At 56.2% G+C, this 22,095-nt stretch overlaps 2 protein-coding genes across 2 annotated transcripts; one reads left to right on the top strand and one right to left on the bottom strand.

The window, feature by feature from the left end:
• The first annotated feature begins 2,966 nt into the window (after nt 1–2,966).
• On the top strand, nt 2,967–10,163 carry Syde1 (synapse defective Rho GTPase homolog 1). Its single transcript, XM_021655507.2, has 8 exons — nt 2,967–3,445; nt 4,889–5,230; nt 5,358–6,008; nt 6,186–6,400; nt 7,203–7,329; nt 7,537–7,697; nt 8,366–8,591; nt 8,777–10,163. The coding sequence occupies exons 1-8, from the start codon at nt 3,358–3,360 to the stop codon at nt 9,178–9,180; spliced, it is 2,214 nt and encodes a 737-aa protein (XP_021511182.2). The 5' UTR covers nt 2,967–3,357; the 3' UTR covers nt 9,181–10,163.
• A 1-nt stretch (nt 10,164) lies between these two features.
• Ilvbl (ilvB acetolactate synthase like) lies at nt 10,165–20,095 on the bottom strand. The gene is made up of 16 exons (XM_021655509.2): nt 20,079–20,095; nt 19,703–19,847; nt 18,209–18,410; nt 17,951–18,078; nt 17,729–17,867; nt 17,522–17,633; nt 15,878–15,977; nt 15,452–15,549; nt 15,215–15,351; nt 13,477–13,611; nt 11,519–11,633; nt 11,267–11,436; nt 11,122–11,192; nt 10,966–11,037; nt 10,686–10,791; nt 10,165–10,604 (listed from the first exon to the last, which is right to left on the bottom strand). The coding sequence occupies exons 2-16, from the start codon at nt 19,835–19,837 to the stop codon at nt 10,426–10,428; spliced, it is 1,899 nt and encodes a 632-aa protein (XP_021511184.1). The 5' UTR covers nt 19,838–19,847; nt 20,079–20,095; the 3' UTR covers nt 10,165–10,425.
• Nucleotides 20,096–22,095: the final 2,000 nt, after the last annotated feature.

Here is a 22,095-nt window from a genome sequence, read left to right as displayed (position 1 = left end):
ACTCATACATACAAACAAAACCAAGCTGGTAGAAGGCAACACCTGCCTGAAGAAAGCAGCAGGTTGCCTGCAAAGGTCAAAGTACTAACCAGGACTGGGCAGAAACTTTCTTTGTGATTTCTCTGCCTCTGCAGGTATGACAGAGACTACAGACCTGATCACGAACTTCTGACAACTTTTGGCTAGCTTAGGAGTCTTCCCTCTTTCCACCTCAGGTCTGACAGACTAGTTGGTCCCATTTCTTTCACCTTACTTACATGCCCTCCTTTGCATGCAGCTGGCATCTGTATAAATCTGGGCATTTGGGAACTGTAAAGCTGGAGCAGCTGCAGAAACCAATGGAGGAGGAAAAGACTTCACTTTCCTAGCTCCACCTGGAAACCCATCCCCTGATGTTCAGGCCCTCTTCAGACTAAACTCACCTGGAGGGACTCATCAGCGACTCCCTGTGCCTGGGGCTTCTTCCCTCAAGCTAATCTCCAGGACTCAGCCAGTGGCTGCTGGCACAGAGACGGTTCTGAGTCAGACTCTGACTCAGCCATCCAGACTTTTCACATAGACAGCCTGCAAAAGGGAGTTCTCCCCTGAAGCTGCTTCTGGCCTCTGAGACCCACCGTTCCCAGAGTGCTTCAGACTTCTAGACCTGCATCTTTGGAGATCTGTGGCTTTGAGAATGGCTGTCAGTGCCATGCAGTCTCTCCGAAAAGGACTGCTCTTGGCTGGTGCTACCGGTTTCATCCAAATCTTGATGTTTAAAGTTTAACCCATTAAAAGTTGGTAATCCCAAATGGACAAGGAAGCACCTCCTCCCCCTTGTACTCTTAGAGGTGGGTGGGACAAGAACTTGGTTGGACCTGGGGAAAGGTCTCACCAACCACTTCAGTGGGGCCAGAGAATTTGTGTAGGGTGTGTGGCAATCTAGACCTTTTTCCTGTTGGGCGGGGTGAGCATTAAAAAGACTTTGTGCCTTAATCTGACTTGAGTTCTAAGTCCACCTCCGGTACTGAATAGAGAATGCAACCTGGGCGGAAAGCAGGTTTTATTTCTTAAGGTGGCCGCAACACTGTCTCCTGGCCAGATCGCACTCATCAGTGATGAGCTCCCAGGTTACCCATGATGCACCCGTGTCACATTAAAGAAACAAAAGCACCCCCCCCCCGGAGTCATTGAACCAAGACTCAACCCACATTTGAAGTCCCCATGCAATGCTTTGTCTTCAGCCCTCTTTGTGTGGCATGAGGCTGATATGTGTGCCTCCATCTGCATCTGTGTGTCTCTCTGTTCTGACCCTGTGTCGTATGAGCTCTGTGTGTGTGTGGGGGGGGGTGCTCTGTGTGTATTAAACAGCACAGAAGCATCACATGGGAAAGGAGTGGAAACTTACAGAAATCAACGGGGATTAAGCTGCTTGCTCCACTTGATCTTAACCCGGAGAACCAGCATCGCTGTTTATCAACTGCTGTCCAAAAAAGGTTGCTTTGAGCCTTTCGGGCAGATTTTAGGAAGTCACTTTAACTTCTGTATTTGCTGCTTTCATATGCAATTCTGATTCCCGGGCACAGAAGAGTACATAATTTAACACTGCAGCCATGTCTTACATCGGGCTGTAAGAAGTTGATTACACGGGAAAGCCAAGGCAAGTGAAGTTGATTGCTACATTGTTCTCTTCCCGGCAAGTTAAACAAACAGGCGGAGTACACAGGACTGCAGTCTTCAGTGACCTCAAGGCGTGTTATTAACTCTGGCTGTGAGGTCGGGCAGACGTTCCAGTCTCTTAGCACCTAAGAGGTCTTTTCATAACATTGCGTCACCGCAGCCTCTCCCCCTCCCTCCACCTGGACAAGCCCAGCTCGGCATGTCTTCCAACACCCAGCCCTGTTAACTTTTCGAGCCCTGCATAACCGCCTAAGAAATCCAGTTATGCCAAAGCTCCCCAACTGGGAGGAAACCAAAGACAAGCACTGTCCCAGTGGAGATCAGCCTGTGACTGGCACCAGTGAAAACACCTGAGCTTTGGCTTAGATACGGTTTGTGCCAGAGTTCATGTGTTCAAAGTTTAGCCCTCCGTGTGGCCCTGATAACAGGCTGGGCATGGTGAAGAGGGCCCGTCAGGGGGTGGTTGCCTTCGGAAGATAGTTCCCTTGAGACCAAACTAGCTCTTGCAAAAGTTGCTTTGTGGGGCTGGAGGGAGCTCCAGAAGATAAAGTGCCTGTGGCTCTTCCCGAGGACCCAGGTTCTGTTCCCAGCACCCACGTCAGGTGGTTCGCAATCGCCTGTGAGTCCAGCTCCAGCGGGACCTGATTCCCCTGGCCTCTGTGGGCACCCAGAGCTATGTGACACGCGCGCAGAGGCACACACACGCGCCTACACTGGCTCGGCAGCGAGGGGTGAAGGGCACTGTCTGCGACCCCAGAACCCAGCGCTCTCACGGCAGCTCCCAGCTTCCTGTAACTCACCCTCACACAGACATGCTTGCCAACAGAACACCGGGCGGACATAAAACAAAGGTAGATACAACTGAAAGCTTAGCTGTGAGAATGAGCCCAAACCTAGATTTTCTTTCTGCCGTCCGGTCTCGAGAGGCACCGCTGTGACGTCATCGGCTTCGAGGAAGTCACCGAGCCAGGGCTATGCCAGCGCTTCGCCTTGGACCTTGAGAGCTGTGAACTCTAATCCGCTTCATAAAGTTGTCCAGCTTCGGGTGTTTCATTACTGATTAAAAAGTACCAACGCACCCTCCGCCTGCAGGTGCCTCCAGACGACCCGGTTTCGAGTCCCCGTTCCCTGGCCGTCAGCGCTGCCGCGGACGGGGTCGGCTCTACCGGGCCCCCGTTCCTGACCCGAAAGCAGCCGTAAGCATCGCGGCTGTCTGACCCCACTCAGCCTGGGGAGCCGCTGTAGTGGCTAGAGCTGGGGAGTGAGCGGATTGGGACGGGGCGGTGTGGGGCAAAGAGTGGGGTGATCGAGGCAGGGTCGTGGGTGGGCTGCTGGGTGAGGTGGGGGCTCGACGGACGGGGCGGGAGGAGAGGCGGGAGGTTACGTGTACCCGGGACGCGTCTCTCGGAGGGCCAACAGTTTGCTGCGTGCCACCACGCAGGAGGATGGTTAGGAAGGCCCAGCCTGTGCCGTGAGCTCCGTCGGTGAGGAGGGGCTCCTCGGCCCGGACCCCGCTCCCGGCCCCTCCCGGCCCCAGGCGACTACATCTCCCAGCATCGCCTGCTCCGGCCGCGGGAAGGGAAAAGAAAAAAAAAAAAAGTTAAGGCCAAGCATTCCCGGAATGCGCTTCCTGCTGGCGCGGGCCGGGGGGCGGGCGGCCGCAGCCCCGGGGCGCGCACTCGGCCGGGCCGCGGCCCCAGCATGGCCGAGCCGCTGCTCAGGAAGACCTTCTCCCGCCTGCGGGGCCGGGAGAAACTTCCTCGGAAAAAGTCCGACGCCAAGGATCGCGGTGAGCGCGGGGGCTCGCGGAGAGGGGGAGGGAGACGGGCGCGCCGCCCGGCCTGAGGTCCCCGGGTCCCCCGTAGGGTGCGCAGCGGGACCCAGGGGCTGAGCCGGGACGCAGCTCCGCCGCGGGAGAGAGGTGTGGACCGGACCTCGGCGAGGCGGGGTCCGCGGACCGTTAGGTGCGGCCGGCCCGAGATGCCATTCCCGGGGGTTCCTCGCGAGGCCCGGCGGAGGGCGGAGGGGGGGCGCGCCTGGGACAGGAAACAGGGCCTGGACGGGAGCCCGGGGGTGGTTGGGGGACCAGCTGTGCGGAATGGGAACGGGCTGTCCAGGCGGCGGGCACCAGAGCCCTGCGGGCTGAGAGGAGGGGGCGCGCGGCTGCAGCCGGCAGAGGTGGTGCGGGTGGTGTCGGTTACTGCAGCCTTTCCCCACCTCCGGGCCGTGGCTGTCGCACCTACTGCGGGCGGCCGCAAGAAACTGCCCTCTTCATTCAGACGGGGAAACCGACGTGGAGGTTGGGTGGCCGGTCCAGGGCCTGGCCTTCGAACTGTGGTGATGACAGAGACCTGAGGCAGAGTGCTAGGGGTGGAAATGGGTGCTTCAGTCTGGGGAGTCTACGGACAGACAGACAGACAGACCCTTAGAGAAATGAGGGCTGTATGGGTAGGGGGCCTGGGAAGGAACCGGGTCAAAGAAGGAGGCCGCCACCCCATGGGCTGTTCCTCCCGGGCCTTTCCCAGTGAGTCCCAAGTTTCCCAGGGCCAGAGAAGGGACCCGGGTGCCCACACATAAACACACACAGGAAATCAACCATGATGTCAGGGAGAGAAGGAGCCAAGACGGGGGGAGGGAGGGGTTGTACGGGGTACTGACTGTAGGACTCTGGCCTGGGCTGAGGAGCAAGGTCCAGGAGGACCTTGGAGCCGAATTTGGAGAGTGGCAGAGGGGAAACCAGCACTCCTTGTCACGTTTCCTGTCCTGCCTTCAGTCCAGCATCGTCCACTTGGGGCCCAGGAGCAGGGCTGCAAACCCTATTGTTTAAAACTGCTTTTCACACTGAGCTCCTGCCAAGGGGAGCATCGGGAAAATGACTCGCTCAAGACCACTCAGCGACCGCCCCATGAGACGGGGGAGATGTACGACTCTGTACCAGTATTAATGAGCCGTCTGGAAGAGGGGCGACAGCCAAAGTGGCCTGAGGGCCCAAGGACAGCTGACCTGGACTCTTGAGGCTGATTCACAGTCCCCCTTGGAATGCTAGGGGCAGGGGCAGGAGACCTCCAAACTAGGGACTGCGGAGGCGTTGGCTAGGGACATGACTTAGGCCCGGGATGGTGAAGTGCCTCCTTGCTGTCAGTGAGGGCTGAAGCCAACTAGCTGGACCTGCTGCCCTGGACCGAGGCGGATCCGGGGACTTGAGAGTTGGGGTCTCTTCGTTTTCCGCCAGGCCGCCCAGCCCAGCCCTCAGAGCCCAAGTCCCCAGAACCGGAGCCGCAGGTCCTTGAAGCGTCCCAGGCTGGAGCAGAGGGACCCCCCAGCCCCGAGGCACCTCGCAGCCCTGCCCGGGGAGCCTACCTGCAGAGCCTGGAACCCAGCAGCCGCCGGTGGGTGCTAGGTGGGGCCAAGCCGCCTGAGGAGATCTCTCTGGGGCCTGGGGCATCTGGCAGTGGGGAGCCTGCTGGTGAGATTTGGTATAACCCTATCCCCGAAGAAGACCCCAGACCACCAGCACCTGAGCCCTTGGGGTCACAGCCAGCCGCCTCCGAGCCAGAAGGCCCAGTCACCCAAGGTAGGCGCAGAGCGTTTTACTGTCACATTCGCACCTGTGAGCATGTGCAAGCCTCACACCCCAGGGCCCAGGTGTGCCCAAGCCTCCTAGCCCAGGCCCGGGCCCCTGATGTTTGCTTTCCCGACAGCTGCAGCCCCAGCCAGCACCCCTACCAAAACATCCCGTACCAAGTCCCCGGGCCCTGCCAGGCGGCTCTCCATGAAGATGAAGAAGCTGCCGGAGCTGCGGCGCCGCCTGAGCCTCCGAGGTACCCGCACCAGCCGGGAGCGGGAGCGAGAGAGGAGCGCCCCAGCAGGCTCTGTCATCAGCCGCTACCACCTGGACAGCAGCGTAGGGACCCCGGGGCAGGCATCAGTGGCTGGAGGCACGCGGAGCCCGAGGGGTGGGTACCTCAGCGACGGCGATTCGCCCGAGCGTCCTGGGGGACCACCCTCACCCGCTGCCTTCCGGCCGTATGAAGTGGGACCATCGACCCGCGCGCCCCCGGCTGCACTCTGGGGGCGTCTCAGCCTGCACCTGTATGGGCTGAGGGGCCTGCGGCCGACCCCGGCGGCCACTCCTCGAGACCTCTGCTGCCTTCTGCAAGTGGATGGGGTAGCTCGGGCGCGCACAGGGCCCCTGCGGGGTGGACCAGACTTCCTGAGGCTGGACCACACCTTCCACCTGGAGCTGGAAGCTGCTCGGCTGCTGCGGGCCCTGGTCCTCGCGTGGGACCCTGGTGTGAGGCGGCACCGGCCCTGTGCCCAGGGCACTGTGCTGCTGCCAACCGTCTTTCGAGGTAAGACATGGGACTTCTGGGAAGGAAGAGCAGGACACAAGACCCAGCTTAGGGCACCCTCTTCTCCCACAGCTCCGTGGGGTCTGGGCTTCATGAGTGTAGGGTGTCCTCATCGAGCGAGGCTAGGGTGTCAGAACCTCGGCGACAGAATTGGCTCAGTCCTCCTCGCATCTTCAGGGTGCCAAGCCCAACAACTGGCTGTTCGTCTGGAACCCCAGGGACTTCTGTACGCCAAGCTAACTCTGTCAGAACAGCAAGAATCCCCTCTCCCAGCCGAGCCCCGAGTCTTTGGGCTCCCGCTGCAGCTGCTGGTAGAACGCGAGCGGTCCCCAGGCCAGGTGCCTCTCATCATCCGGAAGTGTGTGGGACAGATCGAGTGCCGAGGCCTGCGGGTGAGCCCTTGCCCCGACTCCTGCTGCCTTAGACCCCTTCGCTGTGACCCCTCACCAACCTGAGCTGCTCTGAGATCCAACACTCACCTCAGGGAAAAGAGATCCTTCCCTGTAGCACCAGGACCCACCCATTCTGTTACACGATTTCAGTGCGCACGGAGCTCAGTCTTTGGAGCTCAGTCTTTTGGAGATGACGGACAGTTCACAAATGTTCAGCCAGCTGGGAGGGGAGTTCAGAAAGGAGGCACCCTAGTGTGGTGGCACACACCCGTTTCAAAAAAACCGGAGGAGAGGAGGAGGGGTCCGGGACAGCTGAAAGCAGGCCTTGACTTGCTCGGGTTAGTAAGAGAAGGCTTCCTGGAAGGTGTGAACTGTAAAGTCAGGGGAAAGGGACTCGGGACAGGTGGTCCAAACTCAGGGATTCGGAAAGCTAGCTTATGTCTGGAGTTTGCGTTTTCCCCCTGGTGCTGCGGATAGGCCCCAGGGTGTCAGGCATGATCAGCGAGCATTTTTACCGTTGAGCTCTACCCTTAGCCTTCATTTTAGTTTTGAGACAGGCTCCCTCTTCAACACACTCTAGCCCATAGCCCGGGTGACCTTCCTGCCGTGGCCTCCGGGTGCTCAAGTACTAGGAGTGGGCCGGGGGCACTGTGACAGTTGTTCCAGCAGTGGGAAGGGAGCCAGTGAAGATGCGTGTGCACGACCCCACCCCCCAGTCACCCTTGTCCAGACACCCAGCCCCAACCCGGAGGGTCTGCTGTCTGTGGCCCCCGGGGGACATTCCTTCCGGCCCTATCCCCAGGTAGTGGGGCTGTACCGCCTGTGCGGCTCGGCGGCGGTGAAGAAGGAGCTTCGGGATGCCTTTGAGCAGGACAGCGCAGCTGTGTGCCTCTCTGAAGATGTGTACCCCGATATCAATGTCATCACAGGTCAGCGTGGCACCTCCCTTGCCTGCGCATTCCTTTCACGGCCACCCCCAGGCCAGCAGGGAGGCCCCAGTGAAACCTCGTCTGCCCTGGCTGATGGTGTTTCCGTGTCCTAGGCCTGCCCTCTGCCCATCATCACTGGAAGCACCAGTGACCCCGCTGGCTTCAGAAGCCAGCATGTCTTAACCGGAGGCGACCCTCTGTCCACAGGCATCCTCAAGGATTATCTCCGGGAGCTGCCCACGCCACTCATCACCCAACCCCTGTATCAGGTGGTGCTAGAGGCCATGGCCCAGGGGCACCCAAACAGGGCTTCCTTGGGTCCCGAGGGCACCAGAGGGCTCCTCAGCTGCCTGCCAGATGTGGAGAGGGTAAGTTGGCTGTGCTGGGAGACTTGGCACAAAGAGCAGGTGGTAGCAGTGGAGTGCTTTAACTGAACGTGGCTGAGATGTGATCATCACACACGATCGTCACATCCCAACAAAGCATGTGGTGTTCACCTGTCAGTTAGGAAATCAAGGCCCAGGTTAGTCAGAAAGCCAAGATTTATCCAAAACACACACTCTAGCCAGGCACATGTAGAGGCACATGGTCTACTCCTAGCACTCAAGAGTCAAAGGCAAGCGGATTTCAACTTGGAGGCCAGCCTGAGCCACATAGCTAGTTCTAAGCCAGGCTGGGCTGCGGAGCAAACTGAGCAAACTGGTCTGCCAGCCTAACACAAGCAAAATTCCTAGCTGTGAGATCTCTGAGACGTCCTTGAAGCTCTGGGTTTTTGTTTGTCTGTGAGGTAAAATTCATGTTCCTGTTGCCTAACAAAAGTGGGTTGGAGTTCAAGCCTCTCCGTGCGGAAGCTAAGTTGCCGTTATCGTAAATCTCAACTTGAGCAAAGCGCATTCCTGATGCGAGCACCTCCCCTGTGGCTATCAGACCCTGAACCCTGAAGTTCCTCTGCGATAAGGCACCCGAGAGTCCCCAGAGTGTAACAAGGGCTCAGGGTTTGCCGGCCTTGCGCTCACCCTGGCGACCCTCTGAACAGGCCACACTGACCCTTCTCCTGGACCACCTGCGCCTCGTCTCCTCCTTCCACACCCACAACCGCATGACCCCCCAGAACCTGGCAGTGTGCTTCGGACCGGTGCTGCTGCCAGCGAGACAGACGCCCGCCTGGCCCCGGCTCCGGAGCTCCGGCCCAGGGGTCACGAGCGCGGTGGATTTCAAGCGCCACATTGAGGTCCTGCATTACCTGTTACAGTCTTGGCCAGGTGAACACAGCCCAGCCCCGTCAGCCTCCCCTACCCTAAATATGCCTCCCCACTGGCCAGTCGTGGGCTGGGATCTGAGGAGGCCCACACAGCTCGGGGGAGGTCGACTTGTAAGCTTGTCAGTCAGGGACCTCGATGCCGCTCCCTCACATGGCAGCTCACAGCCTTCCCTGTGGACCCCACAGATATCCGCCGCCCCCCAGAGGCCCCGGAAGTTGCGCCATATTTGCGGCCCAAACGACAACCACCGCCTCACTTGCCGCTGGCAGGCCCGGAAGTTGTGACTCGGCCCCGGGGCCGCGGAGGCCCTGAAAGTCCCCCAAGCAACCGCTATGCTGGCGACTGGAGCGTGTGTGGACGAGATTTACTGCCGCGTGAGCGGGACTTTCTCTCTGCGCCTGACTATGACCACGTGACAGGCAGTGACAGTGAGGAAGATGACGACGACACCGGAGAGCCAAGGGGAACTACTGACTTCGAAGATGAGTTTGATGCACCCTTCAACCCACATCTGAATCTCAAAGATTTTGATGCCCTCATCCTGGATCTGGAAAGAGAACTCTCCAAGCAGATCAATGTGTGCCTCTGAGCCCTGGGTACTAAGGAACTGCTTCTTGGTTGCTAAGGACCAGGTTCTGATTACTGGTAACTGGGTTCCAAGTTACTAAGGCAGTGCCCTGAAAACCTAAAAGGACCTGACCAGAGTTGCTCAGACTGAGCTCCTGGTTGCTAGGGAATCGCCAAGGGACCAGCCTCCCATGCTGAGAATCATTCCCAGCTCCTAGTGCCATCGTTTGGGCCCTAGTTGCAAAGAGCAGGCTCTTGGCATTTTGAGCACTCATGCCATGGCCCCTCTCCTGACCACCAGGGCTTCTCTTTCTGCTGGAGACAGTTCTGCTTGCTAGGCTGGCCTCTCTTGCCTCCCCTTGGCAGGGGAACACCAATTACTGTGACCATCACCCTGGGGTGTGGAGACATCCCTAGTCAAACCCTCTTGCTGCTGCCAACCAAACCAGTATTAGCATTGAGCACTACACGCGGTCTCTCTCTCCCTTGAAGTATCTGAGGACAATCACGAGGTTCTGCTTAAGGGAAACAGCCCTAGACTTGGCCTCCCTCTGTGAAAGGGCAGGCTGGGGCTTACAGAAAAACAGCTGGTTTCCTGTAACCCTCCCTTCCAGGGAGGACCCCAAGATCAATCTCCATCCAGCAAATGGAGACAGAATCTGATCTTTGCTTTCCCCAGTAGCCCCCCAACCCCGAAAAACTGAGCACTTAGCCCCTCCCTTTTGGAGGGACCCCACCTGAGGTATCAGGCTGGGGGCACTTTGGTACGGAAAATATTTATTTTCTCCATGCATGTGTGTGTCTGTGTGAGGATTCGTGTGCACTGGCCTGTCTGGAGTGGGCATGTGGAACTCTTTCAGGGACCATAGATCGGGATAGGATTTGCCATCTCCTGGCACCCCAAGATCCCCAGTGATCAGGTGGGAGAGTTAGGGTCCCTTCCTGTCTCTCACTTCTTTCCACCACTTCCATCTTTGTGGACAATAAATAAACCAGTATACACAAGTTCTGTGACAGAGTCCTTGGGCTCATGTAGCCAAGAGGTTTATTCATTTTATAAGCGGGAGAAAGGGTCCAGCTGGGCCTATGGAAAGAGCTACCCACAGCTGCCAAGGTGCCCCTTGGAGCTTTGGTCCCTCCATTTCCTGCTCAGAGGGTTGAAGAGTTGTTGGACTTTGTGAGACAGGCTCAGAGCAGATAAGAAAACAATCCAGATAGGCCAGGCATTGTCCAGATACAAGATGGCAAGCACACGAACCCATGGGCTCTACACGGAAATGGAGCCATCTCTGAAATCTGTCCTCCCGATCAGGATGTTGACAACGACTGGGTGGCCCTCCCTGCACAGTTGCTGGCCATCATGCAGTACCTTGACCACTTGATCCGCATTGTCCCGGGACAGCATCAATCCCTGGGCCCCTAGGCCCATGGCTGCCTTGTGATAATCTAAAAGAAAAGGAGAGTCGCAGAGGGTCCCCCAGGAGAGGAACAGAAGCCCAGCTGGGCCAAAGCCCCCCAACCACTCACCAGTGTAAGCCAGGCTACAGGCCACGTCACTGCCCAGCCTGGGCACCTGTTCCCTAGAAATCTGGGTCCACCCTGCATCATTCCCTACCAAGGCCATCACTGGTACCTGTAGGGAAAGAAAAAAAAAAAAACAGAGGGGCAGCAGCCTTCAGCCCAAAGGTCTGACCAGCCACAGGACGGGCCTATGGCCCACTGAGGAGGTCCCCCTCCCCCAGGCCACCCTGGATGATGTGTCCCAGAACCCTGGGCATAAGCTTCCCACAGGGCAGAACCCAGTCACCTTGTGCCTGACGAATGTGTCAAATTCGATGAGGCTGTAGCCAAAGGCTCCATCCCCAAACACACACCAGACCTGGGGTAGTGAGGAGATGACCCAGGGCAGTTAGGGTAGTTCACAGCCCGCAAGGCTACGGGTCCCCCACATGCAATGCCTCACCTCGGCGTCTGGCTGACACAGTTTGGCCCCAAGTGCAAAACCGGCGCCAACTCCCAGAGTCCCAAAGGCCCCTGGAAAGATAAGAGCAAACTGCCGTGACCGGCCCGTGTAGTGCAAGTTGCCGCGGGGGTGGGCCCTTCCTTACCAGGGTCGAGCCAGCGCAGGGGCCCTCGGGGTTGAACCAGGTAGGCAGCAGTGGCCACAAAGTCCCCACCGTCTACCACCAGAAGCGCGTTGTCGGGCAGGATGTCCTCCACCTGCTGTAACACTCGCACTGGGTTCAGGTGCTGAGATACAGGCATTAAAGCCTTGTCCCTGCAGCAGGACGACAACGGTCAGCGGGAGGTCAGCCCCCTCCACTCCTTACCCCTGCCATGTCCACTCCACCCAGACTGACCGATAAGTCTGCTCCTTCTGCTGGTCGGCTTTCCGAAGCTCCTCAGCCCAATCGGACGCCCATGTCTGACCCTGAAGGCCTTCCACCAGCTTGATCATGAAAGAGCCCACATCTCCTAGGAAAGGAAGAAAGCACAGCTGTAGGGCCAGCTGCAGGGCAGCAGCTTCCCCACGCACCAAACAGCACCAAACAGAACAGCTCCAAATATCCCAGGTCCAGATATAACAGAGCTAAGAGTAGCATCTGAGAAGAAAGCAGGAGTGAGACAGAGGTGTTCTTAGGAAAAAGCAGGTGAAATCCCTCAAAAAGCCTCTGAGAACCAGTGAGGGGATCCTGGCAAGATGGAACGTGAGGCTTGGGAAACGATTTGCAGGGAAGACCAAGCTGGCCCCATTACCTCCCTGCTTCTCACTGGCACCACATCCCAGCAATTCTGCCTCCAAAATCTGTCACCCACCAAGGAACTCTTTCAAGCCCAAGCACATGGGAACTGGCAGCAAGCACTGAATGAGTGATGGTTTTCTTTCTCACTCTCCCTCTTGAGAAATGAACAGACACAAATTCAGAGATGTGGCTTCTTACCCAATCTGTCCTCACACTAGGTCATGTAATTTCTGTCCTGCCCCTCCCCCAGCTATTACATTTGCAGTACTGGGGACCAAACCCTAGTCTGGAGCATCCCAGGTAAACACTTCAGCACCTAAAAAAAAGAAGTATTACATTTATTTACTTGGTGTGTGTGTGTGTTAGGGGTTGGGATGAGCAACAATGAAAGTGTGGAAGTCTTCTCATCATGTGGGCTCAGCCCTCTTTGGGTGGTGTTTTTTACTTATTATTATTAGTTCCCTGTTTGTTTTTGTTTTGCTTTGGTTTTTTTTGAGACAGGTTCTCACTATGTAGCACCAGGTGACCTGGAACTCTCTATGTACCATAAGCTAGCCTTGAACCCAAAAATCTATCTGCCTCTGCCTCCTCAGTGCCAGAATTAAAAAGCCCTGTGCCACCAAACGTAGCAAAAATGCCCACCCTCAGGCTTTTTTTTTTTTTTTCTTTTCTTTTGGCAGGGTATCACACTGTAGCTTAGGAAAGCCTTAAACTCACTGTTCAACCAGAGTTTGGCCCAAGCTCTCCGTGGGCGGGCCTCCTGCTTCCATCCTGGGATTACCCGTGTGCTCCGCCCTCACTCGGTATGCAGCACACTCCTTTAATGCACTCGCAGGCAGAGGCGGGCAGAGGCAGGCAGGGCTCTGCGAGGTGGGCAGAGGCAGGCAGAGGCAGGCAGGGCTCTGCGAGGTGGGGGCCAGCCTGCTCAACCTGGTGGGATCCAGGGCAGGCAGAGCTACGTGGCAAGACCTTGTTTTGACACGAACCAACAAAACCCAGGTGTGTGCTACCATGCGCATATTCTCTTTTGAGATGGGTCTTGCTAGGTAAGTTACACCAACAGACCTCCAATAGATAATCATCCAGCTTCTGCCCCCCCACACACACCGAGCAGCTGGAATCACAGGCATCCAGCCCCTCCCTGCCCCAGCCTGCCCGCTTCAGCCTGCTGCCCACCACCTCTGGGAGAGACCTTCTTTCCCAAGCACACAAGGTGGTCCTGCTTCTCTGGCGAAATCGAAAGGAGCCTGATGCCCATATTACAAGAGAGTCCGGGTCTGTAGAACAGCGGGCAGAGTTTGACTTGAAAAGGGAGCGAAAGTCAGGAGAGCTAGAATAATGAAGAGGCTCAAGGACCACGGTCCAGCGGGAAGCAGCAGGAGTTGATCACATGCCAAAACCCCAAACCTCCCTCGGCGCCCACCCTCTGTTCTTTCGGAAGCGCCCATCAGCCTGCAGGAAAATGTGTCTCCCCTGGCACAGGGTCCACACCTGACACTGAGTTCAAGCCAGCCACAGCAGGGGCAAGATGAAGAGAGAGCCCGCACACGGTGGGGACCGCTGGGTATGCTCACCCTGCACAGCCTCCTGGGGCTTCCAGAAGATGTCCGAGTTGAGCAGCATTTCCTCCCGGTTCCGATTGACGATGATGATTTTGCTCTTGCGGTTGAGGACACGGCCGTAAGACAGGCGGAAATCACACACGGCTCCTGGGGTGACAGGCAGGGCATCAATGGGCACCACCTCATTCTCCAGTCACTGCGGCACTGTACAACAGTCCCCTTTCTTAACTGTCCCTTCCTTTGTGCCACGTGCAGGGACTTTACAGCTGTTTACATTGGGGGGGAGAGGGTTGCATGCAGGGGTCAGTTTTCTCCTCCCCCTATATGTGTTCCAGGAATCAAACTCAGCTCATCAGACTTGGCAACAAGTACTTTTACCCACTAAGCCATCTAGCCAGGATGACTTTGTGGCTCTTGATTCTGGACAGGCTTCTTGAGTGGTTCTGATCAAGCATGTCAAAAGCAATGGTATGGCACACTGAGACAGGGTTCAAGAGGCCATTAAGGTTGGGGTATATGTAGCTCAGTAGCAGAACACTTGTTGAGCATGTGCAAGGTCCTGGGGTTACAGGTTCTAGCCTTAACAAAGAAGAGGAAAGCAGCAGGAGGAGGAGAAGGAAGAGGAAGAGGAGGAGAAGGAAGAAGAAGAGGAGGAGGAAGAAGAAGAGGAGAAGGAGGAGGAAGAAGAGAAAGAGGAAAAAGAAGAGAAGGAAGAGGAAGAGGAGGAGAAGGAAGAAGAAAAGGAGGAGGAAGAAGAAGAGGAGGAGGAGAAGGAAGAGGAGGAGGAAGAAGAAGAAGAGGGGAAGGAGGAGGAAGAAGAGAAAGAGGAAAAAGAAGAGGAGAAGGAAGAGGAAGAGGAGGAGAAGGAAGAAGAGGAGGAGGAAGTGGAGGAGGAGAAGGAGGAAGAGGAAAAGGAAGAAGAGAAGGAGGAGGAAGAAGAGGAAGAGGAAGAAGAGAAGGAGGAAGTGGAGGAGAAGGAGGAAGAGGAGGAGGAACCAATAAGCATGTGACTTAACCAGGAGAGCGGGGCTCGAGGGCAGGGGACCCATGGACCTTGAGGAGTGGTGTGAGGGGCACAGGTGGAGACTCCATTACCCAACCCAAGACATATCTAGATTAGCCACAGAGACAGACACCCCACCTATTACCATCCTTTGGTTCATGTATGAGCCCAACCAGAGAATTCTTACCTACCTGCTAGTGAGACATGAGCAATCAAAAACTTATCATAAACCACTCAATATGGGCTACCATTACAGCCCTATCAGCGTTTCAGTCAGTAACAGTTCATATACATGAGTGTGGGCTTGTGAATGACGTGGCCCAGCACTGTCCAGGACACCCACTGCGTTGTGTATGCACACTGAAAGTCCACACAAGAAAATCACTCAGGGACACATTTCCCAGAATGCATTCTGTCATTAAGCAGTACATAGCTGTACAGAGCAATAGCTTACAGGGCACACCCGTTTTGTGCCTGATGGGACACAAAAAGCTTTGTGTAAAAATGTGTGTGCGGCACAGCGAGTGCCCCAGGGTATGCACCCGCTCCGGGAAGCCAGGTCACAGCACAGAGCTGCAGTTTGGGGTGGGTCTGCTGGCTCGCGTATTCAGGCTTGCTCAGTGGCCTTTAGAAGGGAAGGGGTAGGTGCAAAGACAGACAGTTGAGTGATCAGGGAGGAAGGGTGGTAGAGATGAGGACGGGCAAGGTCGGGGCTGAAGGAAGAGAAAGAGAGGCGGCTGAACCCACCTGCGAGCACCACGACATCGGCTTTCTTCAGGGCAGCGCTGCGGTTCTGCCGGATATGGAGGGGATGGTTGCGGCCCAGCAGCCCGCGAGACATCCCCCCCAGGAAGCAGGGGACACCTAGGGTCTCCACGGCAGCCCTGGGGTGTCCAGGTAGAGCAGACGTCAGTATGGCCAAGGCCAGTGGAACACCAAGAACCAATACCATGACTTTAAGATTTAAAGGAAGGGGTTCCCCACCTAAGCTTGTTGGCAGGGGTAGGGGGCAGCAGTGCCTGGCTCCCCAGCACCAGCAGGGGCTTCTTGGCCCGGCTCAGGATCTCCACACAGCGCTGGACCTGTGGTGACAGGTAGAGGTCAAAGGGCCATCCACAGGCTGGCAAGAAAGCTAGCAGGTAATAGCAGTTGCCTGGAAAGCTGAGTCCCCAGAACCCATGCAAAAGCAGAAAGAGAGCACCATCTCCATAAAGTTGTTCTCAATCTCCACCTGCAAGCAGTGGTACACACAACACACAAACAAACTTTTTTTTTTTTTAATTCCAAGGGCCATCTTGGGGTCACAACCAGCCCACAAGATTGAGGTCCCAGTGCTGGCCCAAAGAAAAGATCTGTAAGGCCCCTGGACACCAAGTGGCAGTCATAGGCCATGAAAGAGGGTTGAGTCACCTGCTGGGGAGACGCCTGGGGAATGTTCAAAGGCAGAGGTCCCTCAGGACGAGGCTCCCAGGCCCCAACAAAGAGGTTGGCCAGGCAGTTCTGTAGGTACCTGTGAGAAGAGCGAGAAACCAGTTACCACGGTTAATACGGGATTCTGGAGGCTGGGAAAGCAAGGAGCCAGGAGAGTCATTGGGAGGATAAACCACGGTACAGGAATACTAAATGGCCGAGTCTCCAGCTGCTTATCTGTCCCTTCAGGTAGGTACTCTAATTTGACACAGCTCCCAGAAACATGTAATGTGAGCAGAGAACGCTAGCACAGAAACGAGGGCTGTCTGTGAGTTAGACCCCAGCTCTACCTGGGGCTAGGTCTTTCACCATCCTGAGCTCCCTCCTCTGTAAAGTGGAAGTTTCCAGATCTACCCTCTTAGGCTATTAGGTGTACTGTGGCCCGGCAGCAGAGCCCTCGCCTAGCGCGTGTGAAACCTTAGGAGGAAAACACTTTGCAAAATGCTCTGTCCGTGGGGGTTGTTGGTGTTACCCGTTTGCTTCTTGCAGTGCCTCTGTCTCTGCGCTCGATGGGCCTCAGGCTGTGAGTTTCTAAGGCCCTGTGACACAAAAAAGAAATCCGGCCCAGACCTTGCCCTCAGGAAACACTCAGTTTCGCGAAGAGACACTTGAGTGTCAGTGGGAAGTGGTCAGAGCTCAGAGCCAGAGCCTATTTTGTCTGTTAGCGTCAAGGCTGCAGGGCGTTAAGATGATGCCAAGAGGACAGGAAGCCGTGGGGGCATGGTTTAAAAGGAAAGACAATCCAGCACTAGGGAGACTGAGGCAAGAGGGTTCACACCAACTGTGAGCCGGCGTGGGACACAAAACTCCTATCTCATAAAACCAACAAAATAAAATTATATTATATATATATATATATATATATATATATATATATATATATATAAAGGGGAGGCAGGGAAAAGCCAGCCTTCCAAGTGAGACCAAGAGGGGACAAGGAGAGAAGGGAACAGAATGACCAGGAAGGCAGGGAACCTTAAGAACAAGACTACAGACAGACCTGGGCCATCTGTCTATGATCCCTGCATTTGGGAGGCTGAGAAAGGAGGATTTTCAAGTTCCAGAACAGCCTGGGCTACACTGAGTTCTGAGCCAAGATTTTATGGGCAAGGTCACAAAACAAAATCTCCTTTGCTTGATCTCGCCCTCAGAGCCATTCTGGCACAGCAGAGAGTAGGCACCTGACTATCCTGTTCACTGATGTCACCCTACGCCTATCCTACTATCTCCCACTAAGCATCTGGGAGGGTAGAGCAAGAACAAGCAAAGGGAGAAGCCAGAGAAACCCAGGTATGAGGGCGTGGCAGAGGGGGAGGAAATGGAGAAAGAAAGGAAGGGTAGGTAGGCTCAAGCTCTGTGCCTGCTCCTCTCTCTTTCTGGTCACAGGCCCATGCTTTGCTTTGCTAGACCTACCAAGTTCCCTCCTGCCTCAGGACCTTTGTACATGCATTGCCTTTACATGGGATGCTCTCCCTATAGCTGGTTCCTCCAAGTCCGCGTGTGCTCAGCGAATGAATGGAAGCAGGAGGGGTGCATGTAGGGAGAAGATTGTGAACAAGGCATACAGGGGTTGTCAGTACTTGCCAGACAACCACTCGACCCATGAGGCCTTTGGGCGATTTGGCTGGTATCATCTCCTTCTCAACCATGAAGTAGGGATACAGCACGTCAAGAGGCAGTTCTACAAACACTGGGCCTGTGGGGAGAGGGAGACTCAGCCCCGGCACGTGCTGCGGCCACCCCGGCTGGCTCCTGGGGCCTTACCACTGTGCCGCTCTCTCCTCCACCTACCTGGCGTGCCTGACTGGGCAGCAGCCATTGCAGCTCTTAGGGTAGGTACAATGTCCCGTACCCTTCGCACAGAAGCACAAAACTTGCAGAGCGGCCTGAACAGAGACATCTGATCAATGGCCTGGAGTGCGCCCCGGTTCTGGCAGAGAAGGGGTGGGACGGTTACCAGGCAAGCTTGCGAAGCCTTCCTGGGGACCCTGCCCACCCTTACGGACTAGGCACCTGCAGCAGGGTGCTGGCAGCCCCACCCAGGAGCAGGACTGGGGACTGCGCCACCTGTGCATTCTTCACTGCAGTCACCGTGTTGGTGAGGCCGGGACCAGCCGTCACTGCCGCCACACCCACTGTCCCTGGAAGACAGAGCCAATGACAGCCATGCCACCCTCCCAGCCGCCAGCCTCTCCTCGGAACCCCTGCCTCCCGCCCTCCGCTCCGTGTCACCGTCCTGCCAGCCCCCAGCCCTCTCTTCACCACCCTTACCAGTCAGGCGGGCCACGGCATCAGCAGCAAAGACAGCGGTGACCTCGTGGCGTGTGTCTACCACCCGGATGCCCAGCTTCTCACAGGCCACGAGCAGTGGGGAGATGTGCCCGCCAACCAGTGTGAAGACAAAGCGTACACCATGGGCTCTGAGCACAGCTGCCACGCTCTCTCCACCGTGACGGATGCTTGTCTTGTCCACCTGGGCCAGAGGAGATGAGTAACAGGACAGTTAGAGGCCAGCCCGGGAGCAGGTACAAAAACATGTGGGAGCAGGGTCAGAGGACAGAGGAACTTATGTGTTGGCTAGAAACATACCACTCTATGCCCAATATTCAGAGAAGGGTACACTGTCTTGGCAAATCTTGTCATTCTCTTGTTCCTACAGCTAAAGGTACCAAGCCTTGCCCAAGCGACAGAGTCTAACAGAACCCACTCTACTGCGAAGCTATATCGTTAGCCTTCTTTTTACTTTTAGTTTGGGACAGGTCTCACTAGGCTTCCCAGGATGGCTTTGAACCCCCTGTGCAGCCTAGGCAGGGCTTGAACTTGTGATCATCTTTCCTCACCTTGCCAAGTGGCAGGCTGAGATGGGGCCTCCATTCTTAAGTGACTCAGGAGATTACACTGACTGCTCCAGAGATACTGGCCCAGTGGGGGAGGAAAGGGATGGAGGGCAGATCTACAGGACCCAGGAGAGCTTGGCAAGAGGCAGGAGGCCACTGGCTTGGACCCATGCCCGCTTTCTGGTACCCCTGCAGGGCCTGGCACCTGGAGTGCTAGTTCTATCAAGCCTATGGCCTCCCTCTCCCTCTGCTGATGAGGCTCCTGTCCAGCTGCCAGCAGCCTCGTGCCTAGCGCCTCAAGCCTGAGCCTCAAGCCTCAGCGGCTTCACAATCCCCACACACCTCAAGGTCAGTGACACTGCTCCTGACCAGAAGAGAAAGGACTGGGTGAGGGTGAGAATTCCTCGGAATGGAACAAGTGGCTTACAGTGTGACCTGTGGGGTTAGCTCCTTCCAAACCTGTCATCCAGAGCAAATGCTAAACTTTCCTGTGGTTCAGTTTCCTCTCGTGGGCACGAGGACAGAAATGATGGCACCTACTGAAGGTGGTACAGGATGTGCTAAGAAAGCTCCTCTCTGGGAGAGGCTTCAGGCTCATTCCCTCCCACCCACCCCCCCGCCTGCCTTCCGCCCTCCAACCCCACTATGTTTAAAAAGCCTGCTCTGTTAAAAGGACACAGCCACCTGGGTATAGAGGTAGGTGGAGTGTGTGTTGTCCAGACAAGGACAGTTCCCCCATTACCTCGTACTAGTTACAAAGTCCAGGCCCATATACAGATTGGCAAAAGGACAGGGTTCTGTAAACAATCTCCCAGCCAGTCACTCTGAACTAGTCGGGACTCGCTTTCCCCACCTGCACAGTGGATGAGCTGGAGAAGCACCTTCAGTGCCTCCTCCTTACCCCTAGCCCTCCTCCTGCCCTAAGCACCTTGTGCATCAGCTGATAGAAGAGCCCCAATCTGTGAGCGGCGCCCAGCACGGCGGCCACCAGTGTCCCAAAAGCCAGGAGCAGGAACGAGGGGAAGAAGCCCCCGGCAGGTGCAGCGGCCGCAGGAGTTTCCATGAGGCAGAACCTAAGAAAGCACAGAGCCAGAATCGGAGCGCTATAATCTAATCCGGAAGCAGGATCCTCCGCCCGATCCTGAGCCACGCCCCCGGCATGGCCACGCCACGCCCATAGACGCCTCCAGGAGGGGCTGAGGCCACGCCCCTAGGGAGACGAATCCCGCCCCCTGACGTCACGGCCTCCAAGCTAAAAGTAGGCCACCGCAGGTCAAGGTGATCGCGGTGGTCCATAATATTACCTATTTGTTAATGAACCCGTGGGGATCCCGCGCTCCTCATAGCAGGACTCGGCCTCAGCGGTGAGCCTGCCTCATCACGTGGTAGGGCCGCGCTCCCAGCAGATCGCGCAGCCCAGGACACGCCCCCCCAGCCTGACACTTGACCTTTAGTCTCCGGCCGAGGTCACAGTGCAGGAGGATGCTTCTCCAACTACTCTGAGCCCCCTCCAACCAGGGCCCTATGACCTTTGCCTACAGGGAAGGTCCCTACTCCATAGGAGCCGGGCCGCTGCTGGGTCACGTGACTCGGGCGCGCGCGGGGGTGCCCCTTTTGGCCACTTGGCTCAGCGGCGCCCCGTAGTCCAGCGTGACGCGCGTGCGCCAAGCTGGAGGCTGGCTGAAAGAGCCACCCGTGAGGAGCCGTCTGTCATTGGTCGCCTCTCTCCCCTCGCCTCTAATTGGCTGACACTGCACCTCGCCTTCCACACCCGTGCGGCCCAGCCCGCTGCACGTTCCACGGGCGTGGACTGTGACACACCCCCTCCTCAGCGCCCCAGAACTCCGTTATCCCGGACCCCTACGCACGCAAGCCCTGCCCGCCCGCTTCTTCCCTGACCGTGAGGTGTTTAGAGGAATCCCCAGTGTCTGGTGCCAGGCCTATTCAGCCACCTTCCAGATGCCCAGCATCTGGGGACCGCATCTCCCTGTACTAACTCCGACCTTCCCCACCAATCCCTTCCTCCAGTCGTCCATGGCTATTTAACAAGAGGCAGCGTGAACCGGTGTGATCCCAGCGCTGCGAAGGCAGAGGCAGGTGGATCTCTGCGCCCGTGACCAGCCTGGTCTGCAGAGAGAGTTCCGGCGCACGCAGGACTGCGTAGAGATCAACCAAGAATCATGACTGCGTTGGCTGAGTCATGTCCACAGACAGCATTTCTCAGCCCTTCTCCCTGTCTTTTGGCTCTTACATTCTTTCCGCTTTCCCTTCCTCGGTGTCTCTTTTGCAGGCCACGGTATAAACGCCCTGTTCAGAGACGATCTCTCAGCCATCCCTTGTCATCAACGATGGTCTCTGTTTAAGTTCAGGGATAGAACATTTGCCCAGCATAGGCAAAGCCATGGTACAATTTACCTCCCCCACCCACAAAAATCCGCGAAACTATTTTTAGCCAAATTACCGTATGAATTATTTATGCTTACTGACTGTGAGCATGCCTTCAATTTCCTCTTGAATCAAATAAAGTAGGCTCTTCCCTGCTACTCCATCAGAGTTGTTTCAGATTATTCCATGTATTTCCAAATTGGCCCTTCTCGCTTCTGTCTCTTACTCTGCTCTCCTAGGTGCAGTGCAGGAGCTACTCCTCTCTTGTCCTATTTAGTGAGAACCCTTAACTAAAAGGATCAACCACGGACATCTTAAAAGGGGTTCCTAGGTTCACTTGCATTCCCAGAGTCGATAAAAAGATAGAATTTGGGTGTAGTTCAAGGGGCAAAGCCCTTGCTTTTCATTTATGAGGTCCTGGGTTCTATCCCAGGTACCTCTTTCCCTCTGCCAACCCCTGACACACACACACACACACACACACACACACACACACCGCGGGGGCGGCGGGGGCGGGGAGGAGGAGAGATGGGAAGAGGGAGAAGAGGGAGGGAGGGAGAGACTAGTTACTGCTTCAGCACGGCGCCTTTCCAGGCACATCGATTCTCTTAGTTCACTTAAGCCTCTTCGGGGTTCTTACTCTCATTAATAAAAATCAATTAAAAATTGACTCGGAAACAAGTCCAAAGACAATTTTATTGTGAGTTTGGGAGAAAAATTTAAGTAGTGGCAAGCTGAAAATCTTGGCAAGGAGAGGCAGAAAGAGTTTTGTCTTTTAAATTAGTCATGGAGGGTAAAGGAAGCCCAGAGTGTCAGGCTTAGTAGCGCTGAGCTTGGACTTGAGCTTGATAGCATTTAATCCCAGGCTTTTGTGTCCTGGAGCAGAGTAGCTCTACCAGAGACTTGTCACTAGAAATAAAAACAGAGGCAGGGTAT

The sequence above is a fragment of the Meriones unguiculatus genome, chromosome 17, assembly GCF_030254825.1.
Source record: "Meriones unguiculatus strain TT.TT164.6M chromosome 17, Bangor_MerUng_6.1, whole genome shotgun sequence".
Taxonomy (NCBI): domain Eukaryota; kingdom Metazoa; phylum Chordata; class Mammalia; order Rodentia; family Muridae; genus Meriones; species Meriones unguiculatus.
This window is presented reverse-complemented; position numbering and strand designations above follow the sequence as displayed.